This window comes from Mesoplodon densirostris, chromosome 4 (assembly GCF_025265405.1).
Source record: "Mesoplodon densirostris isolate mMesDen1 chromosome 4, mMesDen1 primary haplotype, whole genome shotgun sequence".
Lineage (NCBI taxonomy): Eukaryota > Metazoa > Chordata > Mammalia > Artiodactyla > Ziphiidae > Mesoplodon > Mesoplodon densirostris.
The window spans coordinates 44,313,606-44,328,733 of record NC_082664.1 but is presented as its reverse complement, the minus strand read 5'-3'; the positions used below and the strand labels follow the sequence as shown (position 1 = coordinate 44,328,733).

General features: G+C 37.0%; 1 protein-coding gene across 10 annotated transcripts in view; it reads left to right on the top strand.

Moving 5' to 3' along the window:
* The window catches only part of KIAA0586 (KIAA0586 ortholog), a 107,347-nt gene that overhangs the window by 78,129 nt on the left and 14,090 nt on the right, over positions 1–15,128 (top strand). Inside the window, exon 30 of one of the 10 annotated variants that reach the window (XM_060096141.1) lies at positions 6,689–6,765. The exons of the other annotated variants lie outside the window; for them this stretch is intronic. Coding sequence (XP_059952124.1) covers positions 6,689–6,747 — 59 coding nt within the window. The 3' untranslated portion in view covers positions 6,748–6,765. Of the gene's footprint in view, positions 1–6,688; positions 6,766–15,128 lie in introns of those variants that run through there. 10 annotated transcript variants of the gene reach the window in all.

Below are 15,128 nucleotides of genomic sequence, written 5' to 3'. Positions count from 1 at the left end.
TTATAATATAAAGGCAATGGTTATGGTTGTTAAGGAGCTTTGTAAAGGCTATTTATGTTGTGTGGTGATTTGATCAACAGGTACAACTTAAAAAACAAAGAACTCATGTTAGATGCTATCATATGAATGAACTTTTCTGTACTGCTTGATTACCAAAATTGTGTGGCTAAATGATTCTACAGTCAGCATCACAGCATTTTGATGTCTTTATGTTTCTGCAAAGCTGTTGGCCTTGTGCTTAGTTTGCCTTCTTGCTTCTTTGTCATTAAATTTTATATAACCTAAATTCTGAAATTTGGCAGTAGAAATTAAGATGTCTTCTGTTTAAAAACTTTCTGTCTACAGTCCAGGTAGAAGTATTAGGAGTATTTTGAGCAGTAGAATGTTTTTCTTCACTTTTGTAATTGTGTTTTTTATCTCATATATTGAATGCCAATATAATTACAAATGTAACTGTTTGGCAGTCTGGGGAGGACCTAAATGAGGAAGTGCTTAAGATTATGTTATATGAGGTTTAGGTTTTTACTTTTCTGCTTGTTTTCTGTTCCTTTCTTGCTCCAACTTTTCAGAACTTTGCCCTCCTGAGCACTTTTTAAAACCTAACAGTGGTACAGTAGTGTTAGTATTATATTTTAGAAACCTATGGAAAATTACCTATAACACTTTCCTCATTGTGTTTAAAAATTAGTCATGACAGTATATAGATATGAGCAAATGAATATTTCTAAGATAATATCAGGACTGACTTGATGTCCTTCTACTGAATTCTGTTACTATTCATGGTCAATGACTGTATATTTAATTTAGTTTTTTTAAAAAATTATAATTCCTTCAAATTATAAATGAATTTTGTCTCCTTGGAGAATGTTGTATATAATAAAATGATCATTTTTCTCACCTGATAGGAAAATATCTTTGGTAAGATTTTAAGGGTAAATACCTCTCTTTAGGAAAGTGACATTGTTTTCAGTTTCACATATATGTATGTCTGACCACAAGATGGCAATATTTAAATTTTTGTTGACTTACAACAATGTCATTAAATAATAGTGTGCAGTTAACATTTAACGTCAATAAAAATCATAAGAAAAATAAAAGAAACCAATGTGTTATCTAGTAGGAGGAAGTTTTATTTAGAAAGAATCTAGAACAGTTGGATTTAATATGTGTAAAAATTATTTTCATTTAATTTTACATGCAATACAGAAGTTAGGAGAGCTGCAAGCCTATGTCAGTTTTAACCAAGATAAATAAATACCCAGTGGGCTATAGATAAAACATTTTAAATAGGAGCCAAGTGTTTCACTCTATAATTGATACATATCTCCATACTAAATATTTTTTGAATGAATAGAATTCCCTTGGCAAATATAGTCAGTTATGACTTTCTCCCTTATAAATTTTGTGGATTTAATTTTTTTCTCTGATGAAGCTCTGATACACTGCCAAATGTTTCAAAGAATAAGAGAGTCAGAGTGCCAAAATAATCCTCTAGGGCTTTCACAACTTTGAGTGACCTTGAAGGAATTCAATCCTATCATACACAAAGGGCTTGAAGATAATGAAGGAAATTCACCTTATCACAAGGGAATCAAAACCACATCTTTTCTGGAAGATAAATGCCTCTAAGAATACTTGAAGCCCAAATTATGGCTGTTTCAGGAAGAAGTATTATATATTTCACTTTGAAATGCATAGTAGTTTAATTTATGTATATAAAGAAATCAAGCCGTTTACTAGCAGTAGCAGTAGTTTAGTGATCATCCATTAAAAATTGACTGAAGATATGGTAGGACATAGGTTCTAGCACTATGCTTCTGGGAGATCTGTAAAGTACTTGTCTCCTTCCTCTCCGCTTGATTATTACTTTCAGATTTTAATACAAAAGAGAGAAATTGAATTGAATTCTGAAAGATAATATCCGTTTCTTTTGGTATTTAATTCATTGGGTATATTTTTGAGCACATGATACCACTTATCTGATTCTAAGTCCTGATTAATGTGTCTAACAGTTTTATAGTGAAAGCAACTTTTTAAGTAATTTAGTAAATCATTCAAATTTTTTCCCTTTCACTGTGCAGTTAACTTTCTTCAATACAAATGAGAGACTAGTTTTCAATCCATTTACTTGTTATGAACCCAAGAACAATTAAATTCTGTAAAGTGATGTATTAAAATAGTTCACTTTAAAAAATATTTTTCTTCTTTAGTTTTTCTCTTTGAATTTTAAGAACTGCATCATAAAGAATAATTAGAAAGTCAAAAAGCCTATACTATAATCAATGGGGAAAAATTAGAACATATGTTGTATGGTTGAATGCTAGGACAGATTAGTTGTCAAAGTTGTTTGAAAATCACAGCATTCTTCAGTTTTCTTATTTGTAGATGAAATACGTTGCTCAGAAAATATGTATCAAAGTGCTAAAAGTAATTACTAATGTAATTGCACTAATTTATCAAAAGCAGGTTACATTTTTGTGGGAAATCACAATAGGTTTTTTTTGACATTATGTCCTGAGTTTAATTCCTAGCCATTGTAGCACCTTTTATACCTTAACATACAGTGATTGTGACTTCAGATATGTGAGAATTAGGAAATTCAAAGCTTATATATATTTAGAAGCCATTTCTAACCATATGTGCAAATGAAAAGTTTTGCCTTTGTATTTGAAATATAACTAAATTATAATAGCTCAAAATTACAATTGATTTTAGTAATTTTAAAATCACAGTTAAAAGTTTTTTAAATTGATTTTTTTTCTCATAAAGTATGACAGTGATTTAAAAGCCGTGTGTGTAGGTCTCTGATAGGGAAAGGATGGGGCACAGAGTAATAAATCTGCCCAAAATCCATGAATCCAAAGGTGTAATCTGAATAAATGTGTCTTTCACAAATCCATGCTATTATTGATTAATAAAATAGAAATTCACTTTAAAATGTTGCTGAATGTGGGCGTTCTGTTTCCACCTAGGAGGAGGAAAGTAGAGAGTGTCTCTTCTCCTAACTGTAATAAAATGTCAGATAAACTCTAAAATCATAACATTTCTTGAACCCATCAGACAGCTTATGATGTAGAGCAACTAAGTAGCCTGAAGTCCACGGAAATACAGACTGCTCCCGAGAGATGAGGCACAAGAACCCTGTCACTGTGCCAGAGCACAGTCACAGGAAGAGACACCAGGCACCATACAAGCAGATAAGATGTATTTGACTAGACTTTTCTTTAATGAATTGCTAAAGGCCAAGCATAGAGCCATTGGTAGCTACTGATACAAAAGTGGTTCACTCCCACTTGCAGTCTCTTCTCCACAGACCTCTAAAAAAAGAAAGATTAGGAGACTGGAGAGATTCTTCTTCACTGGTGCAGGCCTGGAAGAGGAGAGTGGCCGCCACTGCCAGAAGGACTGAATTCTTTCCAGCATAACCCTGATACCAAAACCAGGCAAAGACATTACAGGAAAAGAAGATTATAAACCAATATCTCTCATGAACATAGACAGAAAATTCCTCTACAAAATATTACCAAATTGAATTGAAACTTCTTATACTTGAACATTCAGCTGCATTTTCCTGAGTCCTTACTGAACCTCCAATTGAACATGGCTTATTCATCCTTAACGCCCCCCTCCAGATCTTTGGTGCCAGGAACATAATCATAATCTTAACAATAGTTTCCATTTACTGAAGCCTTGCTAGGCACTCTGTGCTATCTCATTTATTCCTCATAATACCATGCCATGCAGGTAGTGTGGCATTTATATGAGAAAGGGTAAGATTCATGAAGGTTAACTAATTTTCCCAATGCACACAGTTTAGCAAATGAAGGTGTGGAATTCAAGCCCGTATCTACTTGAGGGCAAAGCTGATGCTCTTTTCCTTGTTTTATACCATTTTATTGAGTAAGCACTTAATAAATATTTGTGTAACTTAACAGTTTGTGGCAAGAGCTGCCTTTACCATCGCTGTATTCTCCAGACTGATTATTTAAAATTTCAGAGAAAGTGATATATGGGATAGTTTTGTGGTTTATTTATTAAGATAGGTTTTCCTATTTATTTAATAGACCTTGTTTCCCAACATAGCACTGTGCTTAAATACAGTCAGTGATCAATGTGTTCATTGAATTGAATATGATAATTCATTCCATCATTTGCTTTTGACACCAAACAACGTTTAATGCTGTTATTTAGTAAAAAGATACAAGGAAGAAGAAAAGGTGAAAAATGAGAATAGTTCCTTATAATCATTTTTCAGTTGAAACTTTTGAATGTAGACATGGTACAGACAGCCACGGTGGAATAATGTAAAGTCATTTTTACTTTTGTAAAAGTTTTTATGATTTCTTTTGTAGTATAAAAATTTTTCGTTCTTTGAGGACGTATTAGTTAAGCAAGGGGAAGGGGCAACCAAGCATATGCTCAAGGGTAGAGAAAGTTAAATCGGGTTACATGTTAGTCAGTGGGCAGTATTTTTTAACTCTAAATGAAAGAGAAATAGTGTGAGCATTCATTCACTCATTCTTTTTTTTTTAATTGAGATATCGTAAAATTTTCCTTTTTTTTTTTGTGGTACGCGGGCCTCTCACTGTTGTGGCCTCTCCCGTTGCGGAGCACGGGCTCCGGACGCGCAGGCTCAGCGGCCATGGCTCATGGGACCAGCCGCTCCGTGGCATGTGGGATCTTCCCAGACCGGGGCACGAACCCATGTCCCCTGCATCGGCAGGCGGACTCTCAACCACTGCGCCACCAGGGAAGCCCAATTTTCCCTTTTATAGTGTACAATTCAGTGGTTTTTAATATTTTTTAAAAGTTATGGAAATTCCAGAAAATTTTCTTTGCCCTAAAAAGAAATCCCATATTCATTAGTATTCATTCTCTATTCTCCCCTCCCCCCAGTTCCTGTCAACTGCTAGTCTACTTTCTATGTCTATGGATTTACCTATTCAGCACATTTTATGTAAATGGAATCATACAATATGTGGTTTTTGTGTCTTGCTTCTTCAACTTACCATGTTTTCAGGGTTCATTCATGTAGCAGATGTCATTACTTCATTCCTGTTTATGGCTCAATAATGTTCCATTGTACATTTATTTTTAGGTCAGTGTTTTTAGCATCCTTTTTGTGTAAAGGACTGTAGAAGGTGCTTTGGAGCTAGAGAGATGGATAAGACAAAACATCTGCTCTCAAGGGATAAGAAGAAGAAAGGGGCTAGTTTGAGAAGAATAATTTCTTTAAAACACTAAGTCTCAGAAATAATTTCTTAGAATACTATAAAATTCAAAAAGACAAACATCTTTAGGTAATCATACTGTCAAATTGTCACTTTTTTCTTATAGTGCTGAAAAAATAAACACATGGCGGCAAGTGTGTTAGGTCAACTTGCTGATTGTCTTTATGTATATACATTTCTTATATTTTCTGAATGGATGGAGGTGGGAGCATAAACCATATGAGAAAAGACTCTTCTGGCACATTAATGAATTTTTATCATAGATTATTATTTCAACTGTTTGTTCCTACAAGAAAGGATTTACACCTTTGATTTAAAAAATAGAAGTCTACACACACACACACACACACACACACACACATATATATATATATATATAAACTAGGAGATAAATGTGCTTAATTAAGGCTATTCCCTAAAAGTAAGCAAAATGAAAAGAGGATTGATAGGGAAAATCTATTTGAAAAGACACTGAAAATTATTCAAGGATTTCCATAACATTTTCACTTGTTGGTGCTAAGGTGATTTCTTTTTCTATGTAGGAGTATTTTAATTGTGGAAATTATTTAATTTTCTTATTGTTGTAGAATTAATTATACACTGTGTATGGAGCACGTAGATTTTTCTCAAGTCTTTGATATTAAACCTATCTCACCAAATACATATACCAGGATTGTTCTGAAGACTCACCAGTATTCCAGAAACCTCTGCAACCCTTTCATTGTTCTTAGCCAGATCTCCTGAAACCTGACTTTAAAGTTTTTATGCTGTGTTTTTTTTAGAAACCAAATTGATGTAAAACATGATTTAAACTATTCATTAAACTTAGTAGCCTTTTTATTCAACAGCCACTAAGCAAAATTTAACCTTCCTAAATAATCACAGAGGTAAGTGTAGATTTGATAATATCTTTATATTTTAATATCAGTGAAATACTGAACTAGGAGTAAGAAGATCAGATGCTACCACTAATCAGAATTATGACTTTTGGTTCTGTTGAACTGGGGATGATGCCCCTGCTCCCAAGAACCAAAGGTCATAATTCTGATTAGTGGTAGCATCTGATCTTCTTACTCCTAGTGTAGTAGTACTTCTATTATACTACACTGCCCTCCTCCAAGTAAAACTAACAACATTGACAAGTTAGTGTATTACAGATGCTTTTCTTCCAATCAACAGAATAATCATTTAAATTTTTTGTGATTTTAGTTTTATATAAATAAAATACAAATTAGATAGACTATTTCAACCACGATAACAATGGATTATTCTACTAACCCAGCTCTACCCTAAATAAAAGAGAAGCTGGATTATTTCAATTCAGAATGAATTAGAACAGAGAAGTAATATTTTTATACTTGTAGGATGCACTACTCCTGGATTGTTTGTTAGTCTCTAATACATTGTCTCTCAAACTTTGACTTAAGAATCTCTTGCATTTCTAATTTAAAATGCAGATCCCCAGCTTTACCGTGAGACTCTGATCGGTTGCCTGAGGTGGGGCCTGGGAATCTGAATGTTAAACTAGCACCCCTGGTCATTCTGATGCAGAAGAAGAAGGACCACCCTTTGTGAAACATTGCTTAATGACTCCAGATGTTCATGCTGATGTCTGTTCTACTGTAGAATTTGAAGCACTACAGCATACAGTTTGTACTCTGGGGTCAGATTGCCTGGGTTCAAATCCTAACTCTGCTAGCTATTCACTAGCTGGTGACCTTGGGCAAGATACTTAACCTTTCTGTGCTTTTCTCATCTGTAATATAGTATCTATTCCAGAAGGTTGATATCCTAGTGGAAGACAGGTAGTAGTGTACTTAGAATAGGACTTGACACATATTAAGAGCTGTGAAAATATTAGCTATTATTAGCATGACTGTCTCCAGTACACCTCTTTTTTGAATACTCATGTTGTAATCAGCTCTTCTTTAACAGATAGTCGTTGAATCTATATTGGTTCTGAGCTTTAAGGATGTTTGTGAGAAAATGCTAGAGATGGTACATGTTCCATATAGTGTTAGGGAGATAAAGTGACTTTCAACAAATTTTTTTACTCTTCAGTGAATATATTTAAGATAATTTATATTTATTAAACCTTGAGGACTTAAGGACATGGGGAGGGGGAAGGGTAAGCTGGCACAAAGTGAAAGAGTGACATTGACATATATACACTACCAAATATAAAATAGATAGCTAGTGGGAAGCAGCCGCATAGCACAGGGAGATCAGCTCGGTGCTTTGTGACCACCTAGAGGAGTGGGATAGGGAGGGTGGGAGGGAAATGCAAGAGGGAGGGGATATGGGGATATAAGTATATGTATAGCTGATTCACTGTGTTATACAGCAGAAACTGGCACAACAATGGAAAGCAATTATACTCCAATAAAGATGTTAAAAAAACAAACAAACAAAACCTAGAATTATTTTACAGAATTTTTAAATTGATTTGCATGTTGGACAATTAAATATAGTGAAGCTTATTAACCAGGATGATTTCCAATCTATAATTCTATCTACTGGCAAGTGACTGTTTTGGTGAATTGCGTTCTGTCAGCAGTTCTCTCATTTTTTAATCCAAGAGAGAAACTGATAACTCAAGAGCTCAGTAATCATTTATGAGCTGTTGCATCCTGATTAAAAGTAAGGATTAAAATTAGGGGCAGTATTGGGTACACATAAAGGTATTAAAATGATTAAATTTCTTAGGGAAAAAACCCTGTAACTCTAATGGCAAAAGGAGATATAATTGCATTGTCATTCCTAGTAACCTTCCTCATGTGTTCTTGACAAACATTTTTTTTTTTTTTTTTTTTTTTTTTTGCGGTACGTGGGCCTCTCACTGTTGTGGCTTCTCCCATTGTGGAGCACAGGCTCCAGATGCGCAGCCTCAGCGGCCATGGCTCACGGGCCCAGACGCTCCACGGCACGTGGGATCTTCCTGGACCAGGGCACGAACCCGTGTCCCCTGCATCGGCAGGCGGACTCTCAACTACTGCACCACCAGGGAAGCCCTGACAAACATTTTTCACCTTTTTATTGTACTTACATATTTTATTTTATTAAATTAATACTTTATTTAAAGTTTCTTATCCATAATAATTTTGCTTTTTACCACTATTATCACTACTATTATTGATGTTATATAGAATAGGATTTTATTTATATAAAATGTCCTCAGTTTTTGCCTTTGGGCTCAGCCTTTTCCCTATCCCCACTCCAAACAAAGTTCTAACATCATCTGGGTAGGCTTACTACTACTAGCTTTATTACAGAGTCATTAAAACATTTTTTTAAGTGGGAAAAGTCTCCCAAGATCATCCTTTGCTACAAAAAACAAATAACATTGGTGAAGTAAAAGCCATATTTTTAACCATGTAATTCATATGTAAACATGTAATTCAGGCCTAATGGCAGCTTTTGAAGACAGGTTCTACCAAAGCAAACCTGTAGTGATTTAGAAGTCAAGTACAAATGAGAATCATAGACACTGTTTAGAGATGGGAGGGACAAATTAAAATTTAAGCTTCGGACTATGAAATCTTCTAGGCAAGTTTATTGATTTTGAACAGTGTTTATGATGCCTTTAAGAAGCAGAAATTCCAAGGGGATTGTCTTTAAACAGTTCTCATTGCTGGTCTAGGGAGAATTCAAGTTATTGACTCTCTTATTTCCCTTTCGTACATAGAGTCATCTCCTTTAAGGAATAGAAGAAATGAAGACCTGGACTTACATGATGTCGTTCAGAAGTAGTAGTGTACTAGTTAGCTGGAACTAAGTTTTCTAAGATGGATTTTTTTTTTTTTTTTTTTTGCGGTACGCGGGCCTCTCACTGTTGTGGCCTCTCCCGTTGCGGAGCACAGGCTCCGGATGCGCAGGCTCAGTGGCCATGGCTCACGGACCCAGCCGCTCCATGGCATGTGGGATCTTCCTGGACTGGGGCACGAACCCGTGTCCCCTGCATCGGCAGGCAGACTCTCAACCACTGCGCCACCAGGGAAGCCCTCTAAGATGGCTTTATATCGCCTTTCATCTTCTCTAGATTTTCTTTTCTCCTTAGAAACCTCAATTGGTGGAAGAACCTATATGTTGGGGAATAATGAGTTCTCCTTGGAGTATGTAGCAATAGTTGTCTTATCCATTATACAACTTACTACTTATTTTCTCTTTCTTCCCCTAACTATCCTGGCTGGTTTGGATAATGGCACCGGAAGCAGATATTGTGAGGTAGTTAGTGCATCAGTTAATGGAGCTACTTCAGTCATGTATTCATTCTCCCACCTGTACTGGGACTTCCATTTACTCAGTCCTATTTCTCTTGACTGGCTATTCCCTGGGCCCTATATTTTGCCTGACCTGTATGGTTAACCCATGTAAATACTGTCTTATCACCACCCAAGACTTCCGTGTCTCTTTGATCTGTGCTAATCCCCATTCTGGATTCCTCCTGCTTTCAGGGGTCTCTGATTTTTTTCCCTGGTCATGAAATCCTGCTGGATGATGATGTGATATGTGCAATTATAACCTGTTAGCAGACTGTGCTGTGTGGCTTGAACTGGACTTTGGCCAGTTCCCCAGTAATTCTTTTAATTTCATACTGATTTTAGCTTCCAAATAGCACCTATTCCAGCCCTTCTTCCCAAGCCCTTAATCCCAATTTTATCCCCTCAATTCTCTTTTTTTTAATATATAAATTTATTTATTTTATTTTTGGCTGCATTGGGTCTTCGTTGCTACACGCGGGCTTTCTCTAGTTGCGGTGCGCCGGCTTCTCATTGCGGTGGCTTCTCTTTGTTTTGGAGCGTGGGCTCTAGGTGCACGGGCTTCAGTAGCTGTGGCTCGCGGGCTCTAGAGTGCAGGCTCAGCAGCTGTGGTGCACAGGCTTAGTTGCTCCGCAGCACGTGGGATCTTCCCAGACCAGGGCTCGAACCCATGTCCCCTGCATTGGCAGGCGGATTCCCAACCACTGTGCCACCAGGGAAGCCCCTCAATTCTCTCTTTTTTGTGTGTGTGTGGTACGCGGCCTCTCACTGTCGTGGCCCCTCCCATTGTGGAGCACAGGCTCCGGACGCACAAGCTCAGCGGCCATGGCTCACGGACCCAGCCACTCCGCAGCATGTGGGATCTTCCCGGACCGGGGCACGAACCCGTGTCCCCTGCATCGGCAGGCGGACTCTCAACCACTGCGCCACCAGGGAAGCCCTCAATTCTCTTTTAATATATGCTTTTGTTTTTCTAAGTTCTACTCTTTCAAGTGTGCTTCAGAAGTTCTACTCTTTCATTTACAGCTACTCTAGCTCCAACTTCTTACAGCTTTACATTAATCCTTGCATTTTTTTCCCCTTTTGGGTTGAAGAAAGAGCCGTGCTTTTTAAAACCTCCTTAAAGGTAACTCTTCCACCTGCAGCCTTGATCCCATCTCATTTCTACTCTTGACAAAGGGAAAGGGAGAAAGATATAATCCTGAGAGAAGAAGAGAGTAAGTGCAGAGAAAGGGAGGGAATAGGAAGAAGGGAAAAGGCGGGGTTACATGAGATAGTAGAGGAGAAAGGGAAAGGGGAGAAGGGGAAAGAGCAGGGGGCCAGGGGAATGAGGTTGGAATAAGCAGGATCATTCATTCTTATCTACAGAGTGAGGGCTGGGCTTGATGATTCTTCAGGTCAGTTGTGGCCACTCACATTTCATAATTCTATTTCTTCTCAACCCTCATCCTACTACACTTACCAGTATCTCCTAAGCTCCCCTCTACCATGCCTTTCTCAGTGTCTTCACTTGGAACTGTACCCTCCCTTGCCCTCTTTCACCACCTTTCCATCCTAGAAACAAACATTCTTGGTCCACTTTGTGTCCCTGAAGGGCCCGTACTATTTGGTATATACTTCACTTTTAGCCCTTGCATCATACCTTGTAGGATTATTTTCCTATAGCCTCTCCTTCTCTAGAAAGTAAATTTCTTAGAGACAATGGCCTTGTTTCATTCATCTCTGCACCACCTGCTCTCTAGCACAGCACCCTAAATGGTAGGTTCCCGGTAAATGTTTATTGGATCAAATGTATTAGGTAGTCTTATTCTCCCATTTAGTGCAAGGACCTTGTTAACAGTTTTCTTCCTTTTTCTATTCATTCTTGAGTAGTTGCTATGTGCTGGGTACTGTTCCAAAACTTGGGGATACTGTGGTGAACATAACAGTTGAAATCCTTGCTTTCACAGAGCTTACATACTTGTGTACATCATAGAAAAAAGTAAATTAATTTACAGCAATTTCAGATGATGTTAAGTGTTGTGAAAAAACATAAAAGGTTTACAGAAGAATGCCAAGTGTCAATGGGCAAATGTGGAGCGACTACTAATGTTGGAAAGTCAGCATTTTGTAACCATCCTAGTAAAGATTAGATGGGGCAAAGGTCATCAATGAATGCTCAGTGTAGAGGGAAATTTTAATAAAGGGCAGGATATTTGCATGGTCTTAAAGTATCTCCTCATAGATTGGTTCATTAAGTAGAAAGGGAAAACGTAGGACAGTACCCAGAATGGATGATCAAAATTAGTATCACCATAGAGGAACAAATGAATACTGTGTGCCTCCGGATGGGATATCTGAGCACATAACCTGAATGTAGTCACGGGGAAATATCACACCAATCTAAAACATGGGGAAGAAGTTAACAATTGTGAATCTGGGTAAGTGAAATATAGGTGTTCTTTATACTATTCTTGTAATTTTTCTCCAAGTATGAAATTCTTTCCAAATAAAAAGCGAAACATTTTTAAAAGGTATTGCTTTATTTATTTTAAAAATAATGTCTGTGTCAATTTGTATTAATATTTCTACTAGTATCAATTTATAAGAACATAAAGCAGGGTGATGAACAGTGAAGGAAGCAAAGTAAGTGGTTTGTTCCTTTAGATCATGTGGTTAGGGAAGTCCTCTCTGTAGGAATGGCATTTCCATATGGAATGAAGGGAAGGAGAAATCTTGCAAACATTTGGGGAAGAGTATTTCATCTAGAAAAAGTAGGAAGAATGAAGGTTTTAAGGTGGGAATGAACTTGTTGTGCCCAAGGAACAGCAAGAAGGCCAGTGTGGCTGGAGGGGAGTGTGCAAGGGAGCTGTGGTAGAAAATGAGATAGGAGATGTAGGCAGATCGTGTCGAGCCCTGCAGACTCTGGGAAGGAATTTGGATTTCATTCTGAGTGTGATGAAAAGCCTATGGAGGATTTGAGATGGGGAATGACAAACTCTAATTTACATTTTTAAAAGGTTCCCTCTGGCTTCTAGGTGGAGAACAGACCATAGGGGGACAGTCATGGAAGCACGGAGATCAACTGGAAGACCGTTGCAATATTACACATGAGAGGTGATGGTGGCTTGTGCCCTAGTGGAGGTGTCACAGTGGTCAGGTTCAGGCTATGTGCTGATGGCATATACCTGATAAAGCTGAGGAATAATGTTATTTCAAAAATTACTTATTAAAGCAGATTAAATGTGGAATGTAATTGAAAGTAGAGTCAAGGATTAATTACTCCTAGATTTCTGGTCTGAAACTTACTGGGCAAATGAGAGTGCCATTTATTAAGATTAGGAAGACTGAGGAAGGATGTGTTTACGTGTTCAGCCTGTTTTTAGGGTGGGAAGAGTCAATGAAAACAATCTGGATAGTGCAGTAAATGCAAATTGGGAAACCTGAGTTGTGTCTCAAGTACCACAGTAATTTTCACAATTCCACAGATACATGTCTTCTCTTTTAAGAAACCAATGTTTTTATTATGAAAGTACGAAACAAAACAGGTTTACTTAATTATAAAATATGTTCAAATATGTACATGAAAAATGCTCTTATTTTCAGAGTTTCTTTGATGGGCTCCTTATTCATCACCTAAGAATAGTGATTACAAATATAAGGCTTTCTTGGGGGGGTGGTTTTTCCCCCCTAAATATTTATTTATTTATTTATTTATTTGGCTATGCCAGGTTTTAGTTGCAGCATGCGGACTCTTAGTTGTGGCATGCAGGATCGAGTTCCCTGACCAGGGATCAAACCCAGGTCCCCTGCATTGGAAGTGCGGGAGTCTTAACTGCCGGACCACCAGGGAAGTCCCTTGGGTGTGTTTTTAAATTAGTAGTAAATGCAGAGGCCCAAGTTGTGCTGGGATTTCCAATGGAAAAAGATGCAGTTACCTGTGAATCATTTTAAGCTAGAATGCTATTTACTATCTTTTAAAATAGCAGAACAAATAGCTCAGTTGTGGAATATATACCTACAAAGTCTTTAAGTGAAATGTTATTGCCAAAAGTTATCTTAAAATCTAATTGTTAATCTCTGTTATATTGTCAGCTTAAGATGGACAGGTACCTTTTAGTGTGATAAGATTCAGGTAGTAAGGTTATGGAGAACACTGGCACTTTTTTCCTGTGAATATAATTGCAATAATACTGTCCTATCTAATAAAGTCAGAAAAAAATCACGTAGGTAGAAATGTAGTTCCAAAAGTCTGTGATTACTGCCTTCGTGTTATTCTGCCTACGTTAAAACAAATCGGAATTAGGAAGTCATGGAGATATTGTGTTGGATATTTTCTAATTACTGTGTCAGCCTGATAAATCATTTTCTAAATTTGCCAATTTCTTGAAATAGCTTAACCTATGTTCATAACACTTTACAGGAAGCAGCATAAAATTTCTATGTCGCCATATATTTCTCTTGGTGTCACAAAAATATATATTGTATAAATGAAATGTTTTTCTTTGGCAAAAAGGCCTGTACACCAAACTACAGTTAATGAATACAAGAATTAGAAAGCAAAACTTCGTTTAGTCTGAGGAAAAACAATTCTTTAAACTGTAACCACATGGCTGTTTCTTGTTTGCATCAACTCTGGGTGACTGTTATTGTCTTCTGTGAATTCTCTGGGGCAGGGGCCTGACTTTGTTGAATGAGCCAATTGTTTTCCTTTGTGTTGCCCATCTAGTAAGTTCCCATCTGGTTTGTATCAGACTGTTTTCACAGCCAACAACTGCTGCCTTCTCTATATCCTGACACTTCAGGGCCCCATGCTATCAAAGCATGCTGCGATGGCCTTGCTGGCAGGGCCCATACAGCTGTGCCTCACAGCTTGGAACTATTACCCAGAGTAATGGTAACATAGAACTTGGACTGGCCCTTATTCCCATTGGTGCCGTGTGTACACTGAGCAGAAATTCCCCCTTCCCTGCCTGCCCCCTCACCCCGAAACTTACTAGTCAACAGAAAGTCTTTAAAGCTCTAATTTTAGGATATGGAATAGTGTTGTTCTTATTTTCTAGTGGCTTCCTGTATTTGAAAGCTCATTTTTCATTCTTTCATTCTTTTTCAAAAGTTACCAGGTCTGGCCTTAAGGGAAGTGAACTGGTCACTATGTCACATTTAATTTTTGTTTCCAAATTTAGTTAGGAATGACTAGATAAGGCAAAATCCACTGTAAAGACTACACAAATAATACACTGTATTTTTAGCGATAGTCACAGGCCAGAACTTGAGAGAGGTTTTCATATTAGAATTTCTATCTCAGAAAATGGATTTTCTGTGTGTAAATTATAGAAGCTCTTAGATTCAAACTGTTAAGTAACTATATTCGGGACCTCCTTTGCCTTCAGCTTTGTTAGCTATCAAATATCATTTATAAGAATGTGATAATAGTGACCTTCTATAACAATCTGTGGCCTCACATAATTAAAGTTATATGAATTACTATTGAGTAAGAGTTATAGTTGAGTTTAAATGTAGTTATGATATCATTGCTTTATAGACATAAACTGAAGCAGTAAGCATTTTTTTGTATCCAAAATAAGGAATTAAGTGGCTTTTACAGGATGTATTAATATTTTTTAAAACATTTATTTGGTTGCACCAGGTCTTAGTT